This window comes from Ascaphus truei, unplaced genomic scaffold, assembly GCF_040206685.1.
Source record: "Ascaphus truei isolate aAscTru1 unplaced genomic scaffold, aAscTru1.hap1 HAP1_SCAFFOLD_608, whole genome shotgun sequence".
NCBI lineage: Eukaryota > Metazoa > Chordata > Amphibia > Anura > Ascaphidae > Ascaphus > Ascaphus truei.
The window spans coordinates 167,935-194,569 of record NW_027456941.1 but is presented as its reverse complement, the minus strand read 5'-3'; the positions used below and the strand labels follow the sequence as shown (position 1 = coordinate 194,569).

The 26,635-nt window shown below is 58.0% G+C and overlaps 1 protein-coding gene across 1 annotated transcript in view; it reads left to right on the top strand.

The window, feature by feature from the left end:
• Positions 1-26,635, top strand: part of LOC142485590 (IQ and AAA domain-containing protein 1-like) — a 153,642-nt gene that overhangs the window by 23,951 nt on the left and 103,056 nt on the right. Inside the window, exon 3 of the mRNA XM_075584469.1 lies at positions 1,604-1,675. Coding sequence (XP_075440584.1) covers positions 1,604-1,675 — 72 coding nt within the window. The remainder of the gene's footprint in view (positions 1-1,603; positions 1,676-26,635) is intronic.

The following is a 26,635-nucleotide window of genomic DNA, read 5'->3' as shown; positions in this document are numbered from 1 at the left end:
CACTGTCACAGTGTCACTCACACCATGTTACTCGCACATTACCACGCGCACTGTCACAGTGTCACTCGCACCATGTTACTCGCACATTACCACGCGCACTGTCACAGTGTCACTCACACCATGTTACTCGCACATTACCACGCGCACTGTCACAGTGTCACTCACACAATGTTACTCGCACATTACCACGCGCACTGTCACAGTGTCACTCGCACAATGTTACTCGCACATTACCACGCGCACTGTCACAGTGTCACTCACACCATGTTACTCGCACATTACCACGCGCACTGTCACAGTGTCACTCGCACCATGTTACTCGCACATTTACCACGCGCACTGTCACAGTGTCACTCACACAATGTTACTCGCACATTACCACGCGCACTGTCACAGTGTCACTCACACCATGTTACTCGCACATTACCACGCGCACTGTCAGAGTGTCACTCACACCATGTTACTCGCACATTACCACGCGCACTGTCACAGTGTAACTCACACCATGTTACTCGCACATTACCACGCGCACTGTCACAGTGTCACTCACACCATGTTACTCGCACATTACCACGCGCACTGTCACAGTGTCACTCACACCATGTTACTCGCACATTACCACGCGCACTGTCACAGTGTCACTCGCACCATGTTACTCGCACATTACCACGCGCACTGTCACAGTGTCACTCACACCATGTTACTCGCACATTACCACGCGCACTGTCACAGTGTCACTCACACCATGTTACTCGCACATTACCACGCGCACTGTCACAGTGTCACTCACACCATGTTACTCGCACATTACCACGCACACCGTCACCGTGTCACTCGCACAGTATCACTCGCACAATGTTACTCGCACCATGTTACTCGCACATTACCACGCGCACTGTCACAGTGTCACTCACACCATGTTACTCGCACATTACCACGCGCACTGTCACAGTATCACTCGCACAATGTTACTCGCACATTACCACGCGCACTGTCACAGTGTCACTCACACCATGTTACTCGCACATTACCACGCGCACTGTCAGTGTCACTCACACCATGTTACTCGCACATTACCACGCGCACTGTCACAGTGTCACTCACACCATGTTACTCGCACATTACCACGTGCACTGTCACAGTGTCACTCGCACCATGTTACTCGCACATTACCACGCGCACTGTCACAGTATCACTCGCACAATGTTACTCGCACATTACCACGCGCACTGTCACAGTGTCACTCACACCATGTTACTCGCACATTACCACGCGCACTGTCACAGTGTCACTCACACCATGTTACTCGCACATTACCACGCGCACTGTCACAGTGTCACTCGCACAATGTTACTCGCACATTACCACGCGCACTGTCACAGTGTCACTCGCACAATGTTACTCGCACATTACCACGCGCACTGTCACAGTGTCACTCACACCATGTTACTCGCACATTACCACGCGCACTGTCACAGTGTCACTCACACCATGTTACTCGCACATTACCACGCGCACTGTCACAGTGTCACTCGCACCATGTTACTCGCACATTACCACGCGCGCTATGTCAGTGTGTGACATGATGTATTTTATTGCGCAGGTTTGGAGGGGATATTATGAAAGATGCAGGACACAGGAGGAGAGACTGCGAGAGATGCTGTTCCTGGGGATGGTAAGTTTATCCTGTGTTTTTATTCCCCCAAGGCACGCTCACTGTGAGGGGCCCCGTGTCACTGTGAGGCCCCCTGTGTCCTCACAGTGACACAGGGGCCCTCACAGTGACACGGGGGCCCTCACAGTGACACGGGGGCCCTCACAGTGACACGGGGGCCCTCACAGTGACACGGGGGCCCTCACAGTGACACGGGGGCCCTCACAGTGACACGGGGCCCCTCACAGTGACACGGGGCCCCTCACAGTGTCACGGGGCTCCTCTTTCCTTGCTGCTAGTCATTTATTAATTACCTTAGTTCACCTTGATTGCTTATTCCTATTTTACTTGTAGATTTTTTAACCTGCCAGCTTGGGAGTGCTGTGGATACCTTTCTTTTCTTGTGTGTGTGCGTGTGTGTGTGTTTGTGCGTGTGCGTGTGTGTGTGCGTGTGTGTGTGCGTGTGTGTGTGCGTGTGTGTGTGCGTGTGCCCACACCCTGTGTTCAGGGAAAAAACAGGACCTCGCTCAATCCCCATGAAAAAGTGCACAGTTGTAGGCCTGTTCTGTAGTTAACACTATATAGAAGCACAGTGTATGATGTCAGCAAGTACTAGGTACACTGCGGGAGGTTTATATTCATCCAGAAATAGGAATTTTTCCTTCATACCTCGGAAATGTGTTAAACTGTTGTAATCTGAAACACTAAGATTACTATAAAGATTGAGTTTGAAATCCCCTCCTCCATCTGACCCGAGGACTAGAACGCTGCGATCTGATTGCATCATCGGTAATGTGCTGATCCTGCTGCTCCTGCTCCCGAACGATACGTTGTTTTACAAATTAGTTTTGATATGCCGAAAAGCAAACATTGTGTGTGTGTATATACATGCGTAACAGCCATTATTGCTCCTGCTGATGCGCTGCAGCGCGAGACACTCAGCGGGAACAATCGCCATTGTGTGGATTAGGCACAGATGATAAAGATGTGGAGCATTATTGCACTAGCTGGTACGCGACACCATAGAGCAGGCCTGCACAACTCGTAAAGTGAGAAGGGCCGAACTGCTCCAAGGAAAATTAGGGCCGCACGGGTAAAATCATCATCATCTCTCCTCCAGCACCTCTCATCATCATCATCCTCATATATCCACCAGCACCCTTCATCATCATCCTCATATCTCCCCCAGAACCCCTCACTATCAACCTTTCCAATACTCCCCATCTATCTCTCATACCCCCATCTCTCCCCCTCACCCACACACATAATACTCCCCCTCCACATCAAACACACAATAACCCCCTTCACACCACACACATCCCACCCCCCTGCACCTCACATCCCTCTCCCCCTGCACCTCACATCCCTCTCCCCCCTGCACCTCACATCCCTCTCCCCCCTGCACCTCACATCCCTCTCCCCCTGCACCTCACATCCCTCTTCCCCCTGCACCTCACATCCCTCTCCCCCCTGCACCTCACATCACTCTTCCCCCCTGCACCTCAAATCACTCTCACCCCCTCCACCGCACATCACTCTCCCCCCTGCACCTCAGATCACTCTCCCCCCCGGCACCTCACATCACTCTCTCCCTGCACCTCACATCACTCTCTCCCTGCACCTCACATCACTCTCTCCCTGCACCTCACATCACTCTCCCACCCTGCACCTCACATCACTCTCCCCCCCTGCACCTCACATCACCCACCCGCACCCCTCATCATTCCCCCCCCTCATAATCTCCCCCCCCTTCATCATTCCTCCCCTCCCTCATCATTTCCCCCCCGCACCCGATCATGGCGGTGGAAGCTGGCCCCAGGAGGTGTTAGCGGCAAGAAGGAAAGAAGCGCGGGGGGGCGAGAAGGAAGGGGGATCGCATCAAACTGCTGGCACTCCATGTATCGGCAGAGCGGGTGCGGGGGGAGCGTGTCACAATGCGCTCCTTCCCTCCTCTGTCTGCAGAGCGGGTGCGGGGGGAGCGTGTCATAATGCGCTCCGTCCCTCCTCTGTCTGCAGAGCGGGTGCGGGGGGAGCGTGTCACAATGCGCTCCTTCCCACCTCTGTCTGCAGAGAGGGTGCGGGGGGAGCGTGTCACAATGCGCTCCTTCCCTCCTCTGTCTGCAGAGAGGGTGCGGGGGGAGCGTGTCACAATGCGCTCCTTCCCTCCTCTGTCTGCAGAGCGGGTGCGGGGGGAGCGTGTCACAATGCGCTCCTTCCCTCCTCTGTCTGCAGAGCGGGTGCGGGGGGAGCGTGTCACAATGCGCTCCTTCCCTCCTCTGTCTGCAGAGCGGGGGCGGGGGGAGCGTGTCACAATGCGCTCCTTCCCACCTCTGTCTGCAGAGAGGGTGCGGGGGGAGCGTGTCACAATGCGCTCCTTCCCTCCTCTGTCTGCAGAGCGGGTGCGGGGGGAGCGTGTCACAATGCGCTCCTTCCCTCCTCTGTCTGCAGAGCGGGTGCGGGGGAGCGTGTCACAATGCGCTCCGTCCCTCCTCTGTCTGCAGAGCGGGGGCGGGGGGAGCGTGTCACAATGCGCTCCTTCCCACCTCTCTCTGCAAAGAGGGTGCGGGGGGAGCGTGTCACAATGCGCTCCTTCCCACCTCTGTCTGCAGAGCGGGTGCGGGGGGAGCGGGTCACAATGCGCTCCTTCCCTCCTCTGTCTGCAGAGCGGGTGCGGGGGGAACGTGTCACAATGCGCTCCTTCCCTCCTCTGTCTGCAGAGCGGGTGCGGGGGGAGCATGTCACAATGCGCTCCTTCCCTCCTCTGTCTGCAGAGCGGGTGCGGGGGGAGCGTGTCACAATGCGCTCCTTCCCTCCTCTGTCTGCAGAGCGGGTGCGGGGGGAGCGTGTCACAATGCGCTCCTTCCCTCCTCTGTCTGCAGAGAGGGTGCGGGGGGAGAGTGTCACAATGCGCTCCTTCCCTCCTCTGTCTGCAGAGCGGGTGCGGGGGGAGCGTGTCACAATGCGCTCCTTCCCTCCTCTGTCTGCAGAGCGGGTGCGGGGGGAGCGTGTCACAATGCGCTCCTTCCCACCTCTCTCTGCAGAGCGGGTGCGGGGGGAGCGTGTCACAATGCGCTCCTTCCCTCCTCTGTCTGCAGAGCGGGGGCGGGGGGAGCGTGTCACAATGCGCTCCTTCCCTCCTCTGTCTGCAGAGCGGGTGCGGGGGGAGCGTGTCACAATGCGCTCCTTCCCTCCTCTGTCTGCAGAGCGGGGGCGGGGGGAGAGTGTCACAATGCGCTCCTTCCCTCCTCTGTCTGCAGAGCGGGTGCGGGGGGAGCGTGTCACAATGCGCTCCTTCCCTCCTCTGTCTGCAGAGAGGGTGCGGGGGGAGAGTGTCACAATGCGCTCCTTCCCTCCTCTGTCTGCAGAGCGGGTGCGGGGGGAGCGTGTCACAATGCGCTCCTTCCCTCCTCTGTCTGCAGAGAGGGTGCGGGGGGAGAGTGTCACAATGCGCTCCTTCCCTCCTCTGTCTGCAGAGCGGGTGCGGGGGGAGCGTGTCACAATGCGCTCCTTCCCTCCTCTGTCTGCAGAGCGGGTGCGGGGGGAGCGTGTCACAATGCGCTCCTTCCCACCTCTGTCTGCAGAGCGGGTGCGGGGGGAGCGTGTCACAATGCGCTCCTTCCCTCCTCTGTCTGCAGAGCGGGTGCGGGGGGAGCGTGTCACAATGCGCTCCGTCCCTCCTCTGTCTGCAGAGCAGGTACGGGGGGAGCGTGTCACAATGCGCTCCTTCCCTCCTCTGTCTGCAGAGCGGGTGCGGGGGGAGCGTGTCACAATGCGCTCCTTCCCTCCTCTGTCTGCAGAGCCGGCTCGGGGAGGAGAGTCAGGGAGTCATTGCGGGCCGCACAGAGAGTCCAGGCGGGCCGTATGTTGTGCAGGCCTGCCATAGAGCCTCATACTTCTGTGTCTCATCATCTTCACCTCTTCTTTCTCCTCTGCTGGATGAAACCTCCCCAATTATATCCCAGGTTCTGCAGTTACAGCCTCTCTTCTCCATGTCGCTCCCACACACTCCCTCATCCCATCCTCTCCAGCCCGTGTCTCCCCACTGCTGGATGAAGCCTCCCCAATGATTTCCCAGGTTCTGCGGTTGCAGTCTCTCTTCTCTACATTGCTCCCACACATTCTCTGATCTCATCCTCCCATCTTACTTTTGGTCATCGTCGTGGTCTTTTGATCTCTCTTGGAATCCAGTCACATAACATCCCTAACAACAATGGTCATTGTATTAAGAGCGATACACATAGCCTGACCTTCCCTAAATAGAGCAAGATAAGGATCAACAGGGGTGTGCATCAGGGAGACACCATGTCACCAAAGCTTTTCAAAGTAACACTTGAAGAATTATTCAACATTAAACTGATGAATACTTGTTATTTGTTGGCACAAGTCCAGAAGACCTCCAGCAACACATCACAGAAGCGAGTAAGGAAGCGGCCTCCGTATGACTGAAATAAATTAAATAGAGCTAGAAGATCAAGACTACAGTATGTACGTTTTCCAGCAGGTATCAATGGATGGGACAGACTGAAAAGCAGAGGCACAGACCAGACCCCATCAACAGTATCTTGTGTTGTACATTTAAGGAGTTCCAATATTTTAAAACCATAATAAAATGTTTACAAATTTATGTTAAATAAAGGCATTGAACATAAATCTTCTGTTCCGGTGGCTTTCACCGCTTGATCCTATTCTGCACGCCGTCTCTTCCCTTCATTCCATGTCAGTGCCAGAGTAGAACGCAAGGTCTCTTCTGGGTTGCAGCTCTTGACGTCGCATGGTGAGGGCTGGGAGAATACGTGGAGTCCACAATGCTTTGCCCTACGCGTTTCGTAAAACCTTACTGGGACATGGCTATAAATAGCCCACAATTACCCATTTCAGTACCACTCAGTACTTCAAAAAATAACTTTTCTTAAATGTAAGAGTCTCGTCCTTATAATCTTATTACTATTAGAGGGTGGGTCTCAAACGACAGGGAATAATACAAATAGATTTTAATTTCTCTTCGGCTATTAGAAATGGTTTGTAGCTACACTATTGATACCTAAGAGAATTAAATTAAAATGATATGAGGCAAGGTAAATGGAATTAGCCTTATACTGTGGATAAATCAGTGACATAGGTGAAAGGGGAATCTGCCTTTAACACAGCAGCAAGTTCTGTAATGATGGAGAAACCATCCTAAAAGATAAGGTAAATAAAATAGACACACGAGACTCCAGCTCCCCCATCTCCCAACCCCCACAAATATAACGAAAAAAGCCAGATTTATTAGTTAGAAAAAAAACACTGACGTATTTTTTAAAATGTACAGTATTAAAGTATTATTGAAGTGAAACTTCTTTAGTGGCACCTCTGATGGGATAAAACTGGATAGATGGGGGGCGTAATGTGAAACGGAAGTGACGTCACGTAATGGACGCCACTCCGCTCACACGTCCCCTGTCACATGCCGCTCCTAATCGCCGCCGCACCCCCACTCCCCCCCCCAACACACCCGGCTGCTCAAATATGCGGCGGCGACAGCCGCCGCCGCTCCTAACCGCCCCACGGCCGCTGCCATGCCGCGCATGCGCAGTTGTGATGGCGCCGCTGACGGGCGCCACACATGCGCAGAAGCGGCTGGCAGCGGCGTCGTTCCACCCACACGTTCCTTCAGCCCTCCACTGACGCGGGCCTTCGCGGGCACAGGGCGCTTGTACCCCGAGGATGGGGGGGGGTGTGTGCAGAATTTGTGTGCGGGGGGTGTGTGTGTGTGCAGAATATGCGTGCGTGCGGGGGGGGGGTGTGTGTGCAGAATTTGCGTGCGGGGGTGTGTGTGCAGAATTTGCGTGCGGGGGTGTGTGTGCAGAATTTGCGTGTGTGCGTGCGGGGGGGGTGTGTGTGCAGGATTTGCGTGCGGGGGGGGAGGGTGTGTGTGCAGAATTTGCGTGCGGGGGGGGTGTGTGCAGAATTTGCATAAGGGGGGGGTGTGTGTGTGCAGAATTTGCGTAAGGGGGGGGGAGAGAGGTGGTGCGCAATGTTACACCCCGCCCCTGGCTGAAGCTGGACACACACACTGACTGACCCACCCACACCCCCACACACACTGACTGACCCACCCACACCCCCCCCACACACTGACTGACCCACCCACACCCCCCCACACACTGACTGACCCCCCCACACCCCCCCACACACTGACTGACCCACCCACACCCCCCCACACACTGACTGACCCACCCACACACCCCCACACACACTGACTGACCCCCCCACACACCCCCCACACACTGACTGACCCACCCACACCCCCCCCCACACACTGACAGCCCCACCCACACCCCCCCCCACACACACTGGCTGACCCACCCATACCCCCCCCCACACACTGACTGACCCACCCACACCCCCCCCACACACTGACTGACCCACCCACACACCCCCACACACTGACTGTGACGATAGCTTCCACAGGCTTATTAATATTACACAAAAATAACTGGGTTTGAACTGAACGAGGCTTAAGATATAATAAATTGTATTTATTCCTTAGAATAAAGGTGAACACAACAGATAATACAGTAACAAACAAGAAGTACACTTACTTAGGGGTTGGGGAATGAGAAGTTAGATGTAGCATTTCTCTCAGCAATCAGGAAATCATTCAGGTGATATCAGGAAACCATATCAGCAAACGAAGACAAAGGATATATGGGTGGACAGCCGTTTATAAACCTTTTGTCCCTCTATCTGTAACATTAAGCACCGGTGATTGGTGTTCAATTACCTCCAGCCAATCTTTAACATGGGAACACATTTCAACACATGCCCCCCTGCTAGCTGGCACCGGCGCAGTAGAACTCTGGGGTCTCATTTCTGTAGCCCCACATATGCAAATGGAATGCCAGCCATTCATCCCATTTGGCTTTATGGCAAGAAAACCTTTGTTGGAAGGTGTTAAATGGAACACTTAAGACCTGCTCTGGTTTGAGCCTCGGATAAACAGTGAGGGTGACAAAACTCTTTGAACAATACTTAAGTCCTAGACATTCGGTCGCGACATTCGGTCGCCATCTGCTACATTATGGCCAAAGAAATTTCCTCTGGAATTTATCCATACTTTAGAATACAGTATTAAGCATAAAACATAGACATATTAAAATATCCGGTTCCGTTGGGTCTAGCAGGTCCAAACTTCCCAGTTCTCATTGCCAGAACTGGGACACCATATGGTCCAAAAAGCGACTTGCTATGACCTATGGAACCGGAGTTACACAAATGCACATTAAATCATTTTTCACTTTAATACAAAAATCTCCGCTAAAAAGAAATCTCAGCTTTTCACTAAATCCCCATTGAAAACAACGGCCAGCTCCGCCATAGACTTTCAATGGTAAATCGCCGCCATTGAAGTCAATGGGGTTTTTCTGCCATTGAAGTCTATGGGAAAAATTCCGAACCTTCAAGGGGGTCCATACTCCGTCGGGTTGGTCCAGGCGGGTCAAGGATGGTTCTGCAGTGATGCCGGAGCAGTGGCTACAGATACCCCAAACCTTGATCCGCTGAGCCCTCCAGAACCTGAGATATGGAGTACCAAATTCCAGCTTTTTCCACTTAGTCGTTTTTCAGAGCCGTTTTTGCCGCCGCCGGCAAAGCCTATGGCGCGACCCGCTCTATCTGGTTCGACCCTTATCGGGGGTCCAGGATTCGGGGACCCGGTGGTGGTCGAGTGGGGGGAAGCCCAGGAACTAGGGTCAAACAGAATTTTATTCCTCCAGATCTGTTTATTCCCACGCTAATTGACGTTGAACTTGACTCAAGTGATTTTAGCTCTTTTAAAGGACATTGTATCTGCTTTGCGGTTTGCGGTCTGGACAGCAGCCAACTCGTTCTTCGAAAGGGTACCTCGAGGCATCTCCATTGAAGTCAATGGACCCATTGACTTTCAATGGGAAACCGCCGCTCTCCCTCTCGGACGCCACCTGCTGGTCTTTACAGGAAACAGGACTAAAACAGCACAATTCTCCATTGGAATGCATTGAGCCTTAATGGCGGCCAATGGGGACCTGCAAAATGGTGCCTGAAAAGGCGGGAAAACTACACAAAGAGCTATAATCATTAAAGAACTATTAACCCTTGTGCTCCCGGATGGATTCTAGTGTGTGTGCGTGTGATGCAGACACTGATTAACACAGACATTACAATGGAACAGGGGAACAGGGGAAAATACATTTACAGGTCATAACAAGGGTTAAATCACATTTCTGGACCTCAGTCCAGTTAACCCCTTGTCTCCCTGGTGCGGTCAGGGGTGGCCAAATGGGGTGCAACCCCTTTAATACCGGGCCACCCCTTTCTCCCTCTACACTGACTGACCCACCCACACACCCCCCACACACTGACTGACCCACCCACACACCCCCACACACTGACTGACCCATCCACACACCCCCACACACTGACTGACCCACCCACACACCCCCACACACTGACTGATCCACCCACACCCCCCACACACTGACTGACCCACCCACACCCCCCCCACACACTGACTGAAACACACTGACTGACCCACCCACACACTGACTGACCCACCCACACCCCCCCACACACTGACTGACCCACCCACACCCCCCACACACTGACTGACCCACATACACCCCCACACACACACCCCACACCCCCTCCACACACTGACTGACCCCCCCACACCCCCCGCCACACACTGACTGACCCACCCACACCCCCCTCCACACACTGACTGACCCACCCACACCCCCCACACACTGACTGACCCACCCACACATCCCCACACACTGACTGACCAACCCACACACCCCCCACACACTGACTGACTGACCCACCCACACCCCCCAAACACTGACTGACCCACCCACACCCCCCACACACTGACTGACCCACCCACACCCCCCCCCACACACTGACTGACCCACCCACACACTGACTGACCCACCCACACCCCCCCACACACTGACTGACCCACCCACACACCCCCACACACTGACTGACTGACCCACCCACACCCCCCACACACTGACTGACTGACCCACACCCCCCCCCCCCCACACTGACTGACCCACCCACACACCCCCACACACTGACTGACCCACCCACACCCCCCCCCACACTGACTGACCCACCCACACCCCCCCACACACTGACTGACCCACCCACACCCCCCACACACTGACTGACCCACCCACACCCCCCACACACTGACTGACCCACCCACACACCCCCACACACTGACTGACCCACCCACACCCCCCACACACTGACTGACCCACCCACACCCCCCCACACACTGACTGACCCACATACACCCCCCACACACTGACTGACCCACCCACCCCCCCCCCCACACACTGACTGACCCACCCACACCCCCCCACACACTGACTTACCCACCCACACCCCCCCCACACACTGACTGACCCACCCACACCCCCCCACACACTGACTGACCCCCCCACACCCCCCCACACACTGACAGACCCACCCACACCCCCCCACACACTGACTGACCCCCCCCTCACTGACTGACCCACCCACAACCCCCCCACACACACTGACTGACCCACCCACACCCCCCCCACACACACTGACTGACCCACACCCCCCCACACACACTGACTGACCCACATACACCCCCACACACACACCCCCCACCCACCCACACACCCCCACACACTGACTGACCCACCCACCCCCCCCACACACACTGACTGACCCACCCACACACCCCCACACACACTGACTGACCCACCCACACCCCCACCACACACTGACTGACCCACCCACACCCCCCCACACACTGACTGACTGACCCACCCACACCCCCCCACACACTGACTGACCCACCCACACACCCCCACACACTGACTGACTGACCCACCCACACCCCCCACACACTGACTGACTGACCCACCCACACACCCCCACACACTGACTGACCCACCCACACCCCCCCCACACACTGACTGACCCACCCACACCCCCCACACACTGACCCACCCACACCCCCACACACTGACTGACCCACCCACACCCCCTCCACACCCCCCCCACACACCCCTCCCACACACTCCCCCACACCCCCCCACACACATCCCCACACCCCCCACACACACACACTGACTGACACACTGACCCACACTGACTGACCCCCCCCACACACACACACACTGACCGACACACACTGACTGACCCACACTGACTGACCCACACACACACACACACACACACACTGACTGACACACACTGACTGACACACACTGACTGACACACATACACACACTGACTCCCATACACACACTGACTGACACACACACACACACACACACACACACACACACACACACACACACACACTGACACACACACACACTGACACACACACACACTGACACACACACACACTGACACACACACACACACACACACACACACACACACACACACACACACACACACTGACTGACTGACTGACTGACTGACTGACTGACTGACACACACACACACACACACACACACACACACACACACACACACACACACACACACACACACACACACACTGACTGACTGACTGACACACACACACACACACACACACACACTGACTGACACACATACACACACACACACACACACACACACACACACACACACACACACACACACACACACTGACTGACACACACACTGACTGACACACACACACACCACACACACACACACACACACACACACACACACACACACACACACACACACACACACACACACACACACACACACACACACACACACACACACACACACTGACTGACACACATACACACACTGACTGACACACATACACACACTGACTGACACACACACACACACACACACACACACACACACACACACACACACACACACACACACACACACACACACACACACACACACACACACACACACACACACACACACACACCTGACTGACACACACACACACACACACACTGACACACACTGACACACACACACACACACATACATACATACATACACACACTGACACACATACACACAAGGAATTCACACTTAGTACAAATAGCTAATACAGGGGATGTGTGCCGAGCAAGCGCATTATAAGTCAAATTTATTTGCGTTTTGTCAATGAAATTGCATTTTGATTTTTAATTAAAACATCACCAATACAAATACAATTTCTGTGACAAAAGTCAAAGAAGTTTCACTTACTATGCGCGTGCACAGCACACACAGCTTTTTTTTTATTTTAAAGAACATTGTAGCGCCTCCATTTGTGTGTGAGAGATATGTGTGTGTGTGAAAAAGAAAGTACACCCTCTCTGAGTTCCATGGTTTTACATATCAGGACATAATAACAATCATCTGTTCCTTAGCAGGTCTTAACATTAGGTAAATACAACCTCAGCTGAACAACAACACATAACATTACAACGTGTCATGATTTATTTAACAAAAATAAAGCCAAAATGGAGAAGCCATGTGTGAAACACTAAGTACACCTTATGATTCAATAGCTTGTAGAACCACCTTTAGCAGCAATAACTTGAAGTAATCGTTTTCTGTATGACTTTATCAGTCTCTCACATCGTTGTGGAGGAATTTTGGCCCACTCATCTTTACAACGTTGCTTCAGTTCATTGAGGTTTGTGGGCATTTGTTTATGCACAGCTCTCTTAAGGTCCCGCCACAGCATTTCAATCGGGTTGAGATCTGGACTTTGACTGGGCCATTGCAACACCTTGATTCTTTTATTTTTCAGCCATTCTGTTGTAGGTTTGCTGGTGTGCTTGGGATCATTGTCTTGTTGCATGAATGTCACGGGAGACTCCTGTGGCGGGTAGGATCTCGGTGGCCGGAACAGCACGAGCGTAGTAGGGGTAACAAGCAGGGGTCCGAGGCAGGCGGCAGGTAGCGAAGTCAGGTAACGAGCAGGGGTCCGAGGCAGGCGGCAGGTAGCGAAATCAAGTAACAAGCAGGGGTCCGAGGCAGGTGACAGGTAGCGAAGTCAGGTAACAAGCAGAGGTCGGCAACGAGGAGACTGGAACAAGACAGGCGGGGCAGGACAGGTACTGAGAACAGGGAGCAGGGACTGAGACCGGGGAGCAGGAACAAACAGGGACAAGCCAGATTACTAGCAAGGGCTTTTACTGTGAACAGACTCAAATACAGGTACAGGTACATAAACAGATCAGGATCAAAGACAGGCAGGAGTCTGACTAGAAGCAAAGGCAAAAGCAACAGACAGGAAGCAAGCTATAAGGACAGAGACAGGAGCAACAAGAAGACAGACAGACAGAGGAACCCAGAGCCAACAGAAGGCAGCAACACACCCAGTGGACAAGGAAGCTATGGCTAGGCAGGAGGTCTAGGCGACCCTGACAATGACCCAATTCCGGTCACGCTTTGGCTGTCGGACAGATTGCCTCACATTTGACTCTAGAATACTTTGGGATACAGAGGAATTCATGGTCAACTCAATGACTGCAAGGTTCCCAGGTCCTGTGGCTGCAATACAAGCCCAAATCATCACCCTTCCACCAGCGTGCTTGACAGTTGGTGTGAGGTGTTTGTGCTGATATGCTGTGTTTGGTTTTCGCCAAACGTGGCGCTGTGCATTATGGCCAAACATCTCCACTTTGGTCTCGTCTGTCCAAAGGACATTGTTCCAGAAGTCTTGTGGTTTGTTCAGATGCAGCTTTTCAAACCTAAGCCGTGCTGCCATGTTCTTTTTAGAGAGAACAGGCTTTCTCCTGGCAACCCTTCTAAACAAACCATACTTGTTCAGTCTTTTGCTAATTGTACTGTCATGAACTTTAACATTTAACATGCTAACTGAGGCCTGAAGAGTCTGAGATGTAACTCTTGGGTTTTTTGCAATTTCTCTGAGCATTGCACAGTCTGACCTTGGGGTGAATTTGCTGGGACGTTGAAAGAACCTGCCCTGCCAATTGCAAAAGGGCTGGAGGCCTTTGTGACTGGACACACACACAGCACCACACTGCTGCAGACTCCCCGGGAAGCTTTGTAACCACTCCCTGGCACTGTTGATCTCCGATCTGGTAAAACGTACGGGCTCGGGAAAACGGAAGAACCGACACACAGTGTTTCAATCCTTCCGTCTCAGTTTATTAAGCATAGGGTAAAGATTTTTATACAGAAAAAAGAAAGTATTGGTTAGAGGCGTGACTTAGAGTAGAGGCGTGATTTAGGGGCAGGACATATTAGTGCAGGTGTGGGCAACCTATTTTTCAATGTAGCCACAGGTGTGGCGAATTAGAAGTGAAAATAGCCACACAATGTACAAATTGAGGTATTATGTTGCACATGCGAACATTTTACACACACACACACACACACACACACACACACACACACACACACAGAGACAGAGACAGAGACAGAGACAGAGACAGAGACAGAGACAGAGACAGAGACAGAGACAGAGACACACACACACACACACACACACACACACACACACACACACACACACACACTAATGCTACTCAAAGCAACACTAGTAGAAGTACACAGTACTCACACCGTTATACCCAAGAAAACTTCAGTGGTGGTCGTGGCGTAAAATCTTTATTTTCCTCATCTTCCCCCCTGTCGGCCGGTTCCACGCTCCCTGCCGTTCTCCCATTATAGAAAGGCTGACTAACCTCAGCCAACTATAACTGCCACGCGCGCGCACGGCGCAGCAAGCGCACGCCCTCAGACCGCAACCTCCCTCATCCTCTCACCCCCCTTTACGCCACCACTACCCTCCTCCTCATCATCTCCTCACCCCCTCATCATCACCATCTTATTTAACCCCCCTCATCATCTTCCCCAGCACCCTTGATCTCCCCCATCAGCAAGCACCCCCTCTCCCCCCCAGTGGTGGGATTCAAATTTTTTAGTAAAAGATTATCTCCCACCAGGGGGGGGGAGGGGGAAGGGAGACGGGGGAGATGTTTTATGTTTATGTATTATATTTATGTTTTTTTTTTAATGTTTTTATTCAGTTGAACAGGACTGCATGTGGGGGGAGGGGGGTAAAGACCAGAGCCCCCCCTACATCTCTCCCAGCCCCCTCACATCTCACCCAGCACCCTCACATCTCACCAAGCCCCCTCACATCTCACCCAGCCCACAGCCCCCCTCACATCTCACCCAGCCCCCCTCACATCTCACCCAGCCCCCCTCACATCTCTCCCAGCACCCTCACATCTCACCAAGCCCCCTCACATCTCACCCAGCCCACAGCCCCCCTCACATCTCACCCAGCCCCCCTCACATCTCACCCAGCCCCCCTCACATCTCACCCAGCCCCCCTCACATCTCACCCAGCCCCCTCACATCTCACCCAGCCCCCTCACATCTCTCCCAGCCCCCTCACATCTCACCCAGCCCCCTCACATCTCACCCAGCCCCCTCACATCTCACCCAGCCCCCTCACATCTCTCCCAGCCCCTCACATCTCTCCCAGCCCCTCACATCTCACCCAGCCCCCTCACATCTCTCCCAGCCCCCTCACATCTCTCCCAGCCCCCTCACATCTCACCCAGCCCCCTGACATCTCTCCCAGCCCCCTCACATCTCACCCAGCCCCCTGACATCTCTCCCAGCCCCCTCACATCTCACCCAGCCCCCTCACATCTCACCCAGCCCACAGCCCCCCTCACATCTCACCCAGCCCACAGCCCCCTCACATCTCACCCAGCCCCCTCACATCTCACCCAGCCCACAGCCCCCCTCACATCTCACCCAGCCCACAGCCCCCCTCATATCTCACCCAGCCCACAGCCCCCTCACATCTCACCCAGCCCCCTCACATCTCACCCAGCCCACAGCCCCCCTCACATCTCACCCAGCCCCCTCACATCTCACCCAGCCCACAGCCCCCCTCACATCTCACCCAGCCCCCTCACATCTCACCCAGCCCACAGCCCCCCTCATATCTCACCCAGCCCCCTCACATCTCACCCAGCCCACAGCCCCCCTCACATCTCACCCAGCCCCCTCACATCTCACCCAGCCCACAGCCCCCCTCACATCTCTCCCAGCCCCCCTCACATCTCTCCCAGCCCCCTCACATCTCACCCAGCCCCCTCACATCTCACCCAGCCCACTCACATCTCACCCAGCCCACAGCCCCCCTCATATCTCTCCCAGCCCCCTCACATCTCACCCAGCCCCCCTCACATCTCACCCAGCCCCCTCACATCTCACCCAGCCCCCCTCACATCTCTCCCAGCCCCCTCACATCTCTCCCAGCCCCCTCACATCTCACCCAGCCCCCCTCACATCTCACCCAGCCCCCTCACATCTCACCCAGCCCCCCTCACATCTCTCCCAGCCCCCTCACATCTCTCCCAGCCCCCTCACATCTCTCCCAGCCCACAGCCCCCCTCACATCTCACCCAGCCCCCTCACATCTCACCCAGCCCACAGCCCCCCTCACATCTCACCAAGCCCCCTCACATCTCACCCAGCCCACAGCCCCCCTCAAATCTCACCCAGCCCCCCTCACATCTCACCCCGCCCACAGCCCCCCTCACATCTCACCCAGCCCCCCTCACATCTCACCCAGCCCCCCTCACATCTCTCCCAGCCCCCTCACATCTCTCCCAGCACCCTCACATCTCACCCAGCCCCCTCACATCTCTCCCAGCCCCCTCACATCTCTCCCAGCCCCCTCACATCTCTCCCAGCCCCCCTCACATCTCACCCAGCCCCCCTCACATATCTCCCAGCCCCCCTCACATCTCTCCCAGCCCCCTCACATCTCTCCCAGCCCCCCTCACATCTCACCCAGCCCCCTCACATCTCACCCAGCCCCCCTCACATCTCTCCCAGCCCCCTCACATCTCTCCCAGCCCCTCACATCTCACCCAGCCCCCTCACATCTCTCCCAGCCCCCTCACATCTCTCCCAGCCCCCTCACATCTCACCCAGCCCCCCTCACATCTCACCCAGCCCCCTCACATCTCACCCAGCCCCCTCACATCTCACCCAGCCCCCTCACATCTCTCCCAGCCCTCTCACATCTCTCCCAGCCCCCTCACATCTCACCCAGCCCCCCTCACATCTCACCCAGCCCCCTCACATCTCACCCAGCCCCCTCACATCTCTCCCAGCCCCCTCACATCTCTCCCAGCCCCCTCACATCTCACCCAGCCCCTCTCACATCTCCCCCAGCCCCTCTCACATCTCTCCCAGCCCCCCTCACATCTCTCCCAGCCCCCCTCACATCTCTCCCAGCCCCCCTCACATCTCTCCCAGCCCCCTCACATCTCACCCAGCCCCCTCACATCTCTCCCAGCCCCCTCACATCTCTCCCAGCCCCCCTCACATCTCTCCCAGCCCCCCTCACATTTCTCCCAGCCCCCTCACATCTCTCCCAGCCCCCCTCACATCTCTCCCAGTCCCCTCACATCTCACCCAGCCCCCTCACATCTCTCCCAGCCCCCTCACATCTCTCCCAGCCCCCTCACATCTCTCCCAGCCCCCTCACATCTCTCCCAGCCCCCCTCACATCTCTCCCAGCCCCCCTCACATCTCTCCCAGCCCCCCTCACATCTCTCCCAGCCCCCTCACATCTCTCCCAGCCCCTCACATCTCACCCAGCCCCCCTAACATTTCACCCAGCCCCCTCACATCTCTCCCAGCCCCCTCACATCTCTCCCAGCCCCCTCACATCTCTCCCAGCCCCCCTCACATCTCACCCAGCCCCCTCACATCTTACCCAGCCCCCCTCACATCTCTCCCAGCCCCCCTCACATCTCTCCCAGACCCCCTCACATCTCTCCCAGACCCCTCACATCTCTCCCAGCCCCTCACATCTCACCCAGCCCCCCTCACATTTCACCCAGCCCCCTCACATCTCACCCAGCCCCCTCACATCTCACCCAGCCCCCTCACATCTCTCCCAGCCCCCTCACATCTCTCCCAGCCCCCTCACATCTCACCCAGCCCCCCTCACATCTCACCCAGCCCCCTCACATCTCTCCCAGCCCCCTCACATCTCACCCAGCCCCCTCACATCTCACCCAGCCCCCTCACATCTCACCCAGCCCCCTCACATCTCACCCAGCCCCCTCACATCTCACCCAGCCCCCTCACATCTCTCCCAGCCCCCCTCACATCTCTCCCAGCCCCCTCACATCTCACCCAGCCCCCCTCACATCTCACCCAGCCCCCTCACATCTCTCCCAGTCCCCTCACATCTCTCCCAGCCCCCTCACATCTCTCCCAGCCCCTCACATCTCACCCAGCCCCCTCACATCTCTCCCAGCCCCCTCACATCTCTCCCAGCCCCCTCACATCTCACCCAGCCCCCCTCACATCTCACCCAGCCCCCTCACATCTCACCCAGCCCCCTCACATCTCACCCAGCCCCCTCACATCTCTCCCAGCCCTCTCACATCTCTCCCAGCCCCCTCACATCTCACCCAGCCCCCCTCACATCTCACCCAGCCCCCTCACATCTCACCCAGCCCCTCACATCTCTCCCAGCCCCCTCACATCTCTCCCAGCCCCCTCACATCTCACCCAGCCCCTCTCACATCTCCCCCAGCCCCTCTCACATCTCTCCCAGCCCCCCTCACATCTCTCCCAGCCCCCCTCACATCTCTCCCAGCCCCCCTCACATCTCTCCCAGCCCCCTCACATCTCACCCAGCCCCCTCACATCTCTCCCAGCCCCCTCACATCTCTCCCAGCCCCCCTCACATCTCTCCCAGCCCCCCTCACATTTCTCCCAGCCCCCTCACATCTCTCCCAGCCCCCCTCACATCTCTCCCAGTCCCCTCACATCTCACCCAGCCCCCTCACATCTCTCCCAGCCCCCTCACATCTCTCCCAGCCCCCTCACATCTCTCCCAGCCCCCTCACATCTCTCCCAGCCCCCCTCACATCTCTCCCAGCCCCCCTCACATCTCTCCCAGCCCCCCTCACATCTCTCCCAGCCCCCTCACATCTCTCCCAGCCCCTCACATCTCACCCAGCCCCCCTCACATTTCACCCAGCCCCCTCACATCTCTCCCAGCCCCCTCACATCTCTCCCAGCCCCCTCACATCTCTCCCAGCCCCCCTCACATCTCACCCAGCCCCCTCACATCTTACCCAGCCCCCCTCACATCTCTCCCAGCCCCCCTCACATCTCTCCCAGCCCCCCTCACATCTCTCCCAGACCCCTCACATCTCTCCCAGCCCCTCACATCTCACCCAGCCCCCCTCACAATTCACCCAGCCCCCTCACATCTCACCCAGCCCCCTCACATCTCTCCCAGCCCCCTCACATCTCTCCCAGCCCCTCACATCTCACCCAGCCCCCCTCACATTTCACCCAGCCCCCTCACATCTCACCCAGCCCCCTCACATCTCACCCAGCCCCCTCACATCTCTCCCAGCCCCCTCACATCTCTCCCAGCCCCCTCACATCTCACCCAGCCCCCCTCACATCTCACCCAGCCCCCTCACATCTCTCCCAGCCCCCTCACATCTCACCCAGCCCCCTCACATCTCACCCAGCCCCCTCACATCTCACCCAGCCCCCTCACATCTCACCCAGCCCCCTCACATCTCACCCAGCCCCCTCACATCTCTCCCAGCCCCCCTCACATCTCTCCCAGCCCCCTCACATCTCACCCAGCCCCCCTCACATCTCACCCAGCCCCCTCACATCTCTCCCAGTCCCCTCACATCTCTCCCAGCCCCCTCACATCTCTCCCAGCCCCCTCACATCTCTCCCAGCCCCCATCACACATCTCCCAGCCCCCTCACATCTCTCCCAGTCCCCTCACATCTCACCCAGCCCACAGCCCCCCTCACATCTCTCCCAGCCCCCTCACATCTCTCCCAGCCCCCCTCACATCTCTCCCAGACCCCTCACATCTCTCCCAGCCCCCTCACATCTCTCCCAGCCCCCCTTACATATCTCCAAGCCCCCTCACATCTCACCCAGCCCACAGCCCCCCTCACATCTCTCCCAGCCCCCTCACATCTCTCCCAGCCCCCCTCACATCTCTCCCAGACCCCTCACATCTCTCCCAGCCCCCTCACATCTCTCCCAGCCCCCCTTACATATCTCCAAGCCCCCTCACATATCTCCCAGCCCCCTCACATCTCTCCCAGCCCCCTCACATCTCTCCCAGCCCCCTCACATCTCACCCAGCCCCCCTCACATCTCACCCAGCCCCCCTCACATCTCACCCAGCCCCCTCCCATCTCTCCCAGCCCCCTCACATCTCACCCAGACCCCTCACATCTCTCCCAGCCCCCTCACATCTCACCCAGCCCCCCTCACATCTCTCCCAGCCCCCTCACATCTCTCCCAGCCCCCTCACATTTCACCTAGCCCCCCTCACATCTCTCCCAGCCCCCCTCACATATCTCCCAGCCCCCTCACATCTCTCCCAGCCCCCTCACATCTCACCCAGCCCCCTCACATCTCACCCAGCCCCCTCACATCTCTCCCAGCCCCCTCACATTTCACCTAGCCCCCCTCACATCTCTCCCACCCCCCCTCACATCTCTCCCAGCCCCCTCACATCTCTCCCAGCCCCCTCACATCTCACCCAGCCCCCTCACATCTCTCCCAGCCCCCTCACATCTCACCCAGCCCCCTCACATCTCACCCAGCCCCCTCACATCTCTCCAAGCCCCCTCACATCTCTCCCAGCCCTCGTCACATCTCACCCAGCCCCCTCACATCTCTCCCAGCCCCCTCACATCTCTCCCAGCCCCCTCACATCTCTCCCAGACCCATCACATCTCTCCCTAACCCCCCCACATCTCTCCCAGCCCCCCTCACATCTCTCCCAGCCCCCTCACATCTCTCCCAGCCCCCCTCACATCTCACCCAGCCCCCTCACATCTCTCCCAGCCCCCCTCACATCTCACCCAGCCCCCTCACATCTCAACCAGACCCCCTCACATCTCACACAGCCCCCTCACATCTCTCCCAGACCCCTCACATCTCTCCCAGCCCCCTCACATCTCACCCAGCCCCCTCACATCTCTCCCAGCCCCCTCACATCTCTCCCAGCCCCCTCACACCTCCCCCAGCCCCCCTCACATCTCACCCAGCCTCCTCACATCTCTCCCAGCCCCCTCACATCTCTCCCAGCCCCCTCACATCTCTCCCAGCCCCCCTCACATCTCTCCCAGCCCCCCTCACATCTCTCCCAGCCCCCTCACATCTCCCCCAGCCCCCTCACATCTCACCCAGCCCCCTCACATATCTCCCAGCCCCCTCACATATCTCCCAGCCCCCTCACATCTCTCCCAGCCCCCTCACATCTCACCCAGCCCCCCTCACATCTCACCCAGCCCCCTCCCATCTCTCCCAGCCCCCTCACATCTCACCCAGTCCCCTCACATCTCACCCAGCCCCCTCACATCTCTCCCAGCCCCCTCACATCTCTCCCAGCCCCCTCACATCTCTCCCAGCCCCCTCACATCTCTCCCAGCCCCCCTCACAACTCTCCCAGCCCCCCTCACATCTCTCCCAGCCCCCCTCACATCTCTCCCAGCCCCCTCACATCTCTCCCAGCCCCTCACATCTCACCCAGCCCCCCTCACATTTCACCCAGCCCCCTCACATCTCTCCCAGCCCCCTCACATCTCTCCCAGCCCCCTCACATCTCTCCCAGCCCCCCTCACATCTCACCCAGCCCCCTCACATCTTACCCAGCCCCCCTCACATCTCTCCCAGCCCCCCTCACATCTCTCCCAGCCCCCCTCACATCTCTCCCAGACCCCTCACATCTCTCCCAGCCCCTCACATCTCACCCAGCCCCCCTCACAATTCACCCAGCCCCCTCACATCTCACCCAGCCCCCTCACATCTCACCCAGCCCCCTCACATCTCTCCCAGCCCCCTCACATCTCTCCCAGCCCCTCACATCTCACCCAGCCCCCCTCACATTTCACCCAGCCCCCTCACATCTCACCCAGCCCCCTCACATCTCACCCAGCCCCCTCACATCTCTCCCAGCCCCCTCACATCTCTCCCAGCCCCCTCACATCTCACCCAGCCCCCCTCACATCTCACCCAGCCCCCTCACATCTCTCCCAGCCCCCTCACATCTCACCCAGCCCCCTCACATCTCACCCAGCCCCCTCACATCTCACCCAGCCCCCTCACATCTCACCCAGCCCCCTCACATCTCACCCAGCCCCCTCACATCTCTCCCAGCCCCCCTCACATCTCTCCCAGCCCCCTCACATCTCACCCAGCCCCCCTCACATCTCACCCAGCCCCCTCACATCTCTCCCAGTCCCCTCACATCTCTCCCAGCCCCCTCACATCTCTCCCAGCCCCCTCACATCTCTCCCAGCCCCCATCACACATCTCCCAGCCCCCTCACATCTCTCCCAGTCCCCTCACATCTCACCCAGCCCACAGCCCCCCTCACATCTCTCCCAGCCCCCTCACATCTCTCCCAGCCCCCCTCACATCTCTCCCAGACCCCTCACATCTCTCCCAGCCCCCTCACATCTCTCCCAGCCCCCCTTACATATCTCCAAGCCCCCTCACATCTCACCCAGCCCACAGCCCCCCTCACATCTCTCCCAGCCCCCTCACATCTCTCCCAGCCCCCCTCACATCTCTCCCAGACCCCTCACATCTCTCCCAGCCCCCTCACATCTCTCCCAGCCCCCCTTACATATCTCCAAGCCCCCTCACATATCTCCCAGCCCCCTCACATCTCTCCCAGCCCCCTCACATCTCTCCCAGCCCCCTCACATCTCACCCAGCCCCCCTCACATCTCACCCAGCCCCCCTCACATCTCACCCAGCCCCCTCCCATCTCTCCCAGCCCCCTCACATCTCACCCAGACCCCTCACATCTCTCCCAGCCCCCTCACATCTCACCCAGCCCCCCTCACATCTCTCCCAGCCCCCTCACATCTCTCCCAGCCCCCTCACATTTCACCTAGCCCCCCTCACATCTCTCCCAGCCCCCCTCACATATCTCCCAGCCCCCTCACATCTCTCCCAGCCCCCTCACATCTCACCCAGCCCCCTCACATCTCACCCAGCCCCCTCACATCTCTCCCAGCCCCCTCACATTTCACCTAGCCCCCCTCACATCTCTCCCAGCCCCCCTCACATCTCTCCCAGCCCCCTCACATCTCTCCCAGCCCCCTCACATCTCTCCCAGCCCCCTCACATCTCACCCAGCCCCCTCACATCTCTCCCAGCCCCCTCACATCTCACCCAGCCCCCTCACATCTCACCCAGCCCCCTCACATCTCTCCCAGCCCCCTCACATCTCTCCCAGCCCTCGTCACATCTCACCCAGCCCCCTCACATCTCTCCCAGCCCCCTCACATCTCTCCCAGCCCCCTCACATCTCTCCCAGACCCATCACATCTCTCCCTAACCCCCCCACATCTCTCCCAGCCCCCCTCACATCTCTCCCAGCCCCCTCACATCTCTCCCAGCCCCCCTCACATCTCACCCAGCCCCCTCACATCTCTCCCAGCCCCCCTCACATCTCACCCAGCCCCCTCACATCTCAACCAGACCCCCTCACATCTCACACAGCCCCCTCACATCTCTCCCAGACCCCTCACATCTCTCCCAGCCCCCTCACATCTCACCCAGCCCCCTCACATCTCTCCCAGCCCCCTCACATCTCTCCCAGCCCCCTCACACCTCCCCCAGCCCCCCTCACATCTCACCCAGCCTCCTCACATCTCTCCCAGCCCCCTCACATCTCTCCCAGCCCCCTCACATCTCTCCCAGCCCCCCTCACATCTCTCCCAGCCCCCCTCACATCTCTCCCAGCCCCCTCACATCTCCCCCAGCCCCCTCACATCTCACCCAGCCCCCTCACATATCTCCCAGCCCCCTCACATATCTCCCAGCCCCCTCACATCTCTCCCAGCCCCCTCACATCTCACCCAGCCCCCCTCACATCTCACCCAGCCCCCTCCCATCTCTCCCAGCCCCCTCACATCTCACCCAGACCCCTCACATCTCTCCCAGCCCCCTCACATCTCACCCAGCCCCCCTCACATCTCTCCCAGCCCCCTCACATCTCTCCCAGACCCCTCACATCTCTCCCTAACCCCCCCACATCTCTCCCAGCCCCCCTCACATCTCTCCCAGCCCCCTCACATCTCTCCCAGCCCCCCTCACATCTCTCCCAGCCCCCCTCACATCTCACCCAGCCCCCTCACATCTCTCCCAGCCCCCCTCACATCTCACCCAGACCCCCTCACATCTCACACAGCCCCCTCACATCTCACCCAGCCCCCTCACATCTCACCCAGCCCCCTCACATCTCACCCAGCCCCCTCACATCTCTCCCAGCCCCCCTCACATCTCTCCCAGCCCCCTCACATCTCACCCAGCCCCCCTCACATCTCACCCAGCCCCCTCACATCTCTCCCAGTCCCCTCACATCTCTCCCAGCCCCCTCACATCTCTCCCAGCCCCCTCACATCTCTCCCAGCCCCCATCACACATCTCCCAGCCCCCTCACATCTCTCCCAGTCCCCTCACATCTCACCCAGCCCACAGCCCCCCTCACATCTCTCCCAGCCCCCTCACATCTCTCCCAGCCCCCCTCACATCTCTCCCAGACCCCTCACATCTCTCCCAGCCCCCTCACATCTCTCCCAGCCCCCCTTACATATCTCCAAGCCCCCTCACATCTCACCCAGCCCACAGCCCCCTCACATCTCTCCCAGCCCCCTCACATCTCTCCCAGCTCCCCTCACATCTCTCCCAGACCCCTCACATCTCACCCAGCCCCCTCACATCTCTCCCAGCCCCCTCACATCTCACCCAGCCCCCTCACATCTCACCCAGCCCCCTCACATCTCTCCCAGCCCCCTCACATCTCTCCCAGCCCTCGTCACATCTCACCCAGCCCCCTCACATCTCTCCCAGCCCCCTCACATCTCTCCCAGCCCCCTCATATCTCTCCCAGACCCCTCACATCTCTCCCTAACCCCCCCACATCTCTCCCAGCCCCCCTCACATCTCTCCCAGCCCCCTCACATCTCTCCCAGCCCCCCTCACATCTCACCCAGCCCCCTCACATCTCTCCCAGCCCCCCTCACATCTCACCCAGCCCCCTCACATCTCAACCAGACCCCCTCACATCTCACACAGCCCCCTCACATCTCTCCCAGACCCCTCACATCTCTCCCAGCCCCCTCACATCTCACCCAGCCCCCTCACATCTCTCCCAGCCCCCTCACATCTCTCCCAGCCCCCTCACACCTCCCCCAGCCCCCCTCACATCTCACCCAGCCTCCTCACATCTCTCCCAGCCCCCTCACATCTCTCCCAGCCCCCTCACATCTCTCCCAGCCCCCCTCACATCTCTCCCAGCCCCCCTCACATCTCTCCCAGCCCCCTCACATCTCCCCCAGCCCCCTCACATCTCACCCAGCCCCCTCACATATCTCCCAGCCCCCTCACATATCTCCCAGCCCCCTCACATCTCTCCCAGCCCCCTCACATCTCACCCAGCCCCCCTCACATCTCACCCAGCCCCCTCCCATCTCTTCCAGCCCCCTCACATCTCACCCAGACCCCTCACATCTCTCCCAGCCCCCTCACATCTCACCCAGCCCCCCTCACATCTCTCCCAGCCCCCTCACATCTCTCCCAGACCCCTCACATCTCTCCCTAACCCCCCCACATCTCTCCCAGCCCCCCTCACATCTCTCCCAGCCCCCTCACATCTCTCCCAGCCCCCCTCACATCTCACCCAGCCCCCTCACATCTCTCCCAGCCCCCCTCACATCTCACCCAGACCCCCTCACATCTCACACAGCCCCCTCACATCTCACCCAGCCCCCTCACATCTCACCCAGCCCCCTCACATCTCACCCAGCCCCCTCACATCTCTCCCAGCCCCCCTCACATCTCTCCCAGCCCCCTCACATCTCACCCAGCCCCCCTCACATCTCACCCAGCCCC